The following is a 6,927-nucleotide window of genomic DNA, read 5'->3' as shown; positions in this document are numbered from 1 at the left end:
GAATGGAAACTCATGCAGCTGCACATAATATTGCAACGATATTGTTACAGTTGACCTCCCACCATCTGTATGTGAAAAATAGTTTACAGATATAAATACAATCAAAATTTATTATTTGTTTCAGAGTAGAATCTTTCAATTTTTAAAGAAATGATAATTTGATACAAAATATTTTGGATTTCTTTCTTTGAGAGACAGAGAAAAAATTCTTGCAAGTTTCTTTATTTTATTAAAATCGTGAGACATCAATATCACTCTTAACTTTATTTGCCAAAGAATAACATCCTAGTTTTTTATTTAAAGATTTATTAATATTAAGAAGAAGACGTAATGTTATTTTTTACTGTTATGAAGGGATTGCGATTTTAATAATGTAATATTTGGTTTTGACAAAGGGTTAGCATTACACCAGTGTTAGATGTAAATATTCTTGCCACTCGAGAGAAGATCGAGAGAAGTGTTTGCCGCAGGGAAACATTCCTTTGTGATGTGAATCGAGCATGTTTCAGACTCTATCTAGAATTAATTCGATGCTTTTTGATGAGGAAAATAGTTCCCGTTTTGGTTATATTAAAATATATTACCATGTATATATGCTTTACAGATATGCAAATATAAATAAATATATATTTTCCGTTTGTTATGCATATTAATATTGCTCTGCATATTAATATGCATTTAATATTACTATTACTTCCTTGCGATAATACATCAATTACATAATCATACAACTGAACTGACAATTATATATACACAGTTATTGTATTACATTTACACACGTTATGTGTTCGATAGTTTAAAGATTGTCATTTATAAACATAATACAAAAAAGGGAAAAAACATTTAATGTAATTTGAAAGTTTAAAGTATATAAAAATTATGAAATATTATAAAATGTTAATGTTGTAATCTTTATCGATTGCAGAGATTTAAAAATTAGTTACTTTGTAAAAATGATACAAAATATTAATATTGAATGCTTTATTCTTCGTAGAAATGATCATTTCGAATTTATTTAAAGGCGCTGCTAATGGTTTCAATTTTGGTTTCGTGTTTGACGCATAAAACTTGAAGCGCGATTATATCCAATTTTCGTGCGGTTCATTAAACATGTTACATTTCGCTTTTCTCGTAATAATCTGTTGCTTTCTAAAAATGCATCATTAATTAGAATCATGTTGCGTAAGATAGTTATATAACAGGCATATAGTTACGCGTCCCTTACGAATAATAAACAGGAAACAATCACTTTCACTGTCATACGTTTATAGCGATTGCCTCTCTGCTTGCAATCTCTGGCAATCCAACAAATCGCAATAATTATATCACATTTTAAGTGCTGCGGATATATGTTTGTCGATCGTACGCGAGAGAGTTTATCGAACGTCTTTCAACTGGGACGTACGTTCGAAAATAGATTGCGCGTCTACGATGCTCTCAAGAGTTGAAAATGTCGGCCAATGAATGTGGCATGGAACACGAATGAGGGGGATGCGGAAATCTTCGTTCACGCTACTTTTTCCCCGAGAAATGACGAACGAGATTGGAAACCATTTAGACGTTCTCCAATCAGAATAAAGTTCGATCGACGCGAACGTGCCACCTTGATGGTGCAAAGTAACTTCCTTTTTTTCAGGCTTTAAGGGCATGCTTGTAACGAGGTAACTCGTGTTTTCAAAGAAATTTAGGCTTTTGTAAAAAAAAAAAAAAAAAAAAAATATATATATATATGATCTGTGTAAAATTAACGTTTTGTAGAAGTTGATATCAAAACTCTGAAGCAACTGATACACATTTAAAAATAGCGTTTTATACATAAGTTACATATCTATAATTTGTAAACGGCACTTACAATTGTATCAGTTTTTCATTTGGTAGTCCGATTTTAGTATTAGTATTATGAGAATCCTTGAGAAGTTGATTGACAGCAAAAACGCCAACAATTTTTTTCAGGAGAAATGTGTTGCTTTTATTTTTATAACTCAAGCTCAAGGGGATTGGTATTCGATCGTATTTTATGATGGATCGTAGAGATCGGTGTCCTGTTGCAAAGGATCAATGTCGTCACAGTTTTCGAAATAGTCACAATCATCGCTTTCTTTAAACTCAGGAACTACAACGATATTAATAGCGTCTTCCTTCAGTTCATAATTGTCATCTTCTATTGTCATCTCTTCCGTTTTTACGTTTCCCATATCATGTTCTTCCGTGAGATGCGTAAAAAGGGCGGGTAAGGCATAAAATATCTTGTCGCAGAGATTGCATTGAAACGTCTTGCCATCGGCCGCGCGCAAACAGTGCGTGTAATCCTCCATAGGCTGATAAACCTTTCTGTGTAGGGCCATATGTTTTTTGTGGTCCATAGAAAGAATAAATTCGTAGGAGCAGATCGGGCACTTTAGATTATGCTTCGTCCATCTTGTATGTGTTTTCAATCTGTGCAGACTCTCGTAGACCTCGCCGCAAATGGGACATTTCAAGCATATGTGATTTTTGAAGGTCTCCATGTTTTCATACAACCCGCTACACTCGTTGCACTGATAGGATTTTCGTCTCTTGCAGGTATGTTTGAACCAATGTTTTTCTAATTGAGCCGATAGATCGAACACCAATTCGCAAATAGCGCAGACAAACATTCCGTGATGATCGCGTTTCAACGTAAACTCCAACGAACTGCTTGAGCGCTGATGCTTTTCATAATTAACCTTGCGCAACAGATTCTCGTTGCAGAATTCACATTGGTTTTGATGCTTGGTCAAGTGAGCAAATAACATTCCGAGTTCTGTGTTTGTATAATTACAAAAATTGCACATATAACTCTCCGCAGTTTCATGAACGTGGGAGATTAGATGCCTTTGATACGTATTCGGGCAGAAGAAGGTCGCGCCGCAAGCTGAGCACTTTAAGTAGGGTCTATTCTTATCTGTATAATGCAAGGACAGAGGATTGAATTTCCTCGTCCATTTTTGGTCCCTTTTGATTTTTCCGGAATTTTCATATGTAAAATCCTCGATCTTAGGAATACGCCCGTGCATTTCAGAGGATGTACTCTGATTGATTTCATCCTCCGTTGATTGATTACCATTAGCCAAACACTTTCGCAAGAATATCATCTTGTAACTGTGTTGCCACCTACTGTTCTTTTGATTCTTAGAGATCTTATGCATACTCTGTTCCAATAATTCCTCCATACTAACTCCTGCGTCTTTTAAGTTTTCCAACGGAGGTACTAGAATATAATCGTTCTCATTAGACACAGATGGTTCCACTTCCAATTTACAGGAAACATTAGAGGCTATAGGATCCTTTGTGAGATACAGCAGTTCTATCGACGTTTTATCTTCCTCAGGTTCTTCCTTACACATAACATGCTGTTCCATGCTGCTTCTCAACTTGCGTCCACTGCTAGTGGTATGCTTATTCTTCTTGTGACAACTTCTTATTTTTCTTGTCCTCTAGATTTTTCCTCGCTTTCTTGGACACGTTCTTACATTCTATTTCATCCAACTTTAACATCTCGTCAGTCTTTGAGTCGCCTCATCAATATTGTATCATAGAATCATTATAGCCGAGTATATATGCGTGTTTACGATCACAGTCGTAACATAACCTAACGCCTCAGCATATCCTATTAACAATCGGGTAGCATACGTTAGAAAAATGAATTTCTTTGCATTTATAGGTGATCTTACATAAATCGAGAAATGTATACTCACTGAATCTGTAATCAGCCGCGTGCCGACGAAAGTCCTGCCACTTATCGCGTTATGACGTTGCAACCCCTAACATTGATTTTTCTCGGAATCTAGATTTTTTCCAAAACAATGATTATATTTATATTGTTCTCGATAGCACGATAAAATCGCAAAAAAAAACGTTTATTATTAATATTAGTCGCGTATTTACCGTGTGAGATTCGAGAGCGTTTCTGCTCTCGATAAAGCTGGATCAGCTGTTCCTCAAGACAAGAGAGAGAGAGAAGAAGGTTGATGGGATTTCGTTCGCCGCACTATTGTATCACTTATCGCTCTGTTATCGCCTCTCGTTCGTTTAAGAAATAGAAAGGGCTCGAAGATAAGCGATAAATAGTTTACACCGCAAATTGATGTAAAGGAAAAAACCCGATGTATCTCTTCCCTTGTACTCCTCTTCCTTCTTTCGAACATCTGGACCGATAATGGTCTGAATGTGTGCTTGCCTTTTTGTTTTAGAGTTGAAAGTAAAGTAAAGGGAATAAAAATATCACATATCATCTTTCTAGTTTGATTCTTCCTAATGTTCATTCATGATTTGTGATTACAAGATAACATCTTTGTAATTTTAACTTTACAAATTTTAAAACAAAATGAATTTGATGCCAATTTGGCAACAATTTGTTATCAAATTGCTTACTGGGTCTGTATTGTCCGGGCTATTCGAAGAAAGTTTGCGTATACCGAATTTAAATTATAAATTCGCAATATATACAGTGTACAGCGGCTTGTAAATTTGTAAATTTATGATTTTGGAACACGTGTTCTTCATTCAATCATGTTATACTTGGCAATATCTGTTAGAACAGATGTGGCTGACTGGGTATATCTAAATAAATTATATATATATTATACACATATATTTAGTTAGCTTTTAAACTTTAACATATTGTCCAAGCATCATTTTCATGTTTTTCTTTACAAAAGCTTAGCGATAAAAGGGTTTCTTTTTTCCCCTCCTCGCCCCCACCCCCGCCCCTCAGTTCTTGTCAGTCTTCCTCTTTTTGTGATCGTGCTCGTGGACAAGATGGTCGGCATGAGCATGGACATGAGCATGGGCATGAGGATGGTGATGGTCGTATTCGTAACCGTGGCCGTAACCATGCGCCAACACGTGACCAAGTCCGTGACCAAAGCCGTGGGGATGGGGATATGCGGCGATGCCGTGATCCAAATGCAGGGCGTTTGACGGCGGATGGTAAGGCGGTGCGTAAAGATGGCCGGGTGCATAATCGCGCACATAGATGCCACCAGGAAAACCGCCGGCCGGGATCAGCGGTAGCGGCGGCGGGAGCGGATGAATCGAAATCGGAACCGGCACCGGAACCGGCACTGGCACCGGATGTTTTACCGAGACCGGATACGGCTGGTGCACTGGCACCGCGATCGGCTGCTTTACTGGAATCGGCACCGCCTGTGCATGCGAAAAATACTTTGATCGATCGCGAACATATGCGATTAGCACGGTTGCGTTTTTTGGTAGGAGAAGCGCCAGAGACTCTCGATTATATTTTAAATCAAATCTACAGATTATATTTTTTTCATTAAAGCGTCAAGTCTGGCAGCATTAAAATTAAAACCGAACTATTGTTTTTGCATTAACTTCCCTCTGTTCAAGTTTATATTTAAATATAGGTTTATACTTTTTTAATATACTTAGAATATTAAATTCAATATTCACAATTATTAATACACAATAATTTATATAGCGTTATAAATATAAAAAAAAAAAAATTGAATAAATGAATGTTTTTATAAAATTTTTTTTTCTGAGAAGGAATTATTAATTGGTCTAATGTTAATAGAATGATCTCGCGTATCAATGAAAGTAAAAGATAGTTACGTGAGGCACCGGTACCGGGACAGGGACCGGTTTATGAATGATCTTCTCGATTGGTACTGGCACGTGATACGGCTTTTCTATGATCACTGGTTCTGGAATTGGCACTGGTTTCTCCAACACCACGTGCTTAGTTATATACACGGGGGCTTTCAGAATTCCGGGTGTCAAGGCGATGCTATCTCTACTATAAGTCGGAAGCGCGTCTGCCAAATGCAATCTATCGATCGACAAAAGATGTTAATAAATGCAACGGTTAACTATCGATGTTTACTATTGTCATTATTGTACAATTTTTAGGAAGCATTAAACAAACAAGAATTACAAAGCTTGTTACACGTCTTGCAATATAAAAATTAATTCTTTGGGAAGTACATCTTAGATAGCAAATGACGTCATTTGACATTAAAATCACGTACGCTTGCTAGCTGGGATATTAACTTTCGAGTTTTTTATAACGTCTGTTTTTTAATTCAGATGGTAATAATATTTAATCAGAATGTTATAAAAAGGGAGAGACTTAACGCACACATAAGGACATATATATTTACTGTATTATTATAAATCGTTTTTTAATTTATATTATCTAAATTACACAGATCATTATTTATTATTTTTGTATTAATAAACGTATTACATATTTTTACCCTGCATGCAGTTTGAGTCCTTTCCATGGAGTATGATCGACCGACCACGGATGTCCATGTCCGTATCCGTAAGGACTTGGTAGACCGATCCATCCGTCATTACCGATGATGCCCCGTTTCTGCTTAGCATCTTCCGGGACCGACGCAAGTGCGTAAGTACATACTAATGTCAGGAACAGCTAAAATACACAATACTAATTTGCTTAATATCTTAAATGGATCGTCAATTATATCCAACGCCTCAAGAAGTGGTAAATAAATCAGGAAAAATCGAAAAAAAATTTATTAGAAATTAAATATTTTCTATGTATACAGATTTTACATTGGTAATTTTGGTGTATAATAATTAAATGAGGAGATACAGAGCAACTTACAAGGATCCTCGACATTGTTCTCTCGTTGCGAGTAAACTGTTCATAAGATCGTTACAGCGGATGCCTTTTATATTTGCAGATCAGACACTGTTTGACAGATCCAGATCAAGGAACAGGTCAGGTTCCCATCTATGATCAAATAGGGAAAGCATCTTTGTCAATCGAAGCTTGAGTTTCCGGTGATGAAAGTTGCCTGTAATGGATCCAGTTTGCGGCGATATTTTAAGTTAAAGAACATTATAATGCAAAATAGATATTAGAGAGAGAATTAATATTAAATATGTATATTTAATAAAATAAATATAATATATTTA

At 36.0% G+C, this 6,927-nt stretch overlaps 2 protein-coding genes across 2 annotated transcripts; both read right to left on the bottom strand.

Annotated features, from left to right (window-relative positions):
• Window positions 1–1,947: 1,947 nt before the first annotated feature.
• On the bottom strand, window positions 1,948–3,529 carry LOC115234421 (zinc finger protein 555-like). The gene is given in 2 exon segments (XM_029805483.1): window positions 1,948–3,434; window positions 3,436–3,529. Coding segments are annotated over 2 exon segments (1,500 nt in total). The 5' UTR covers window positions 3,517–3,529; the 3' UTR covers window positions 1,948–2,015.
• Window positions 3,530–4,731: 1,202 nt separating this feature from the next.
• On the bottom strand, window positions 4,732–6,628 carry LOC115234302 (tetra-peptide repeat homeobox protein 1-like). Its single transcript, XM_029805277.1, has 4 exons — window positions 6,614–6,628; window positions 6,240–6,418; window positions 5,596–5,812; window positions 4,732–5,166 (listed from the first exon to the last, which is right to left on the bottom strand). The coding sequence occupies exons 1-4, from the start codon at window positions 6,626–6,628 to the stop codon at window positions 4,732–4,734; spliced, it is 846 nt and encodes a 281-aa protein (XP_029661137.1).
• Between the last annotated feature and the right edge of the window lie 299 nt (window positions 6,629–6,927).

Source organism: Formica exsecta, unplaced genomic scaffold, assembly GCF_003651465.1.
Source record: "Formica exsecta isolate Colony F162 unplaced genomic scaffold, ASM365146v1 scaffold2, whole genome shotgun sequence".
Taxonomy (NCBI): domain Eukaryota; kingdom Metazoa; phylum Arthropoda; class Insecta; order Hymenoptera; family Formicidae; genus Formica; species Formica exsecta.
Note: the sequence above shows the minus strand (reverse complement) of the source record. Positions and strands in the feature narration are given on the sequence as shown.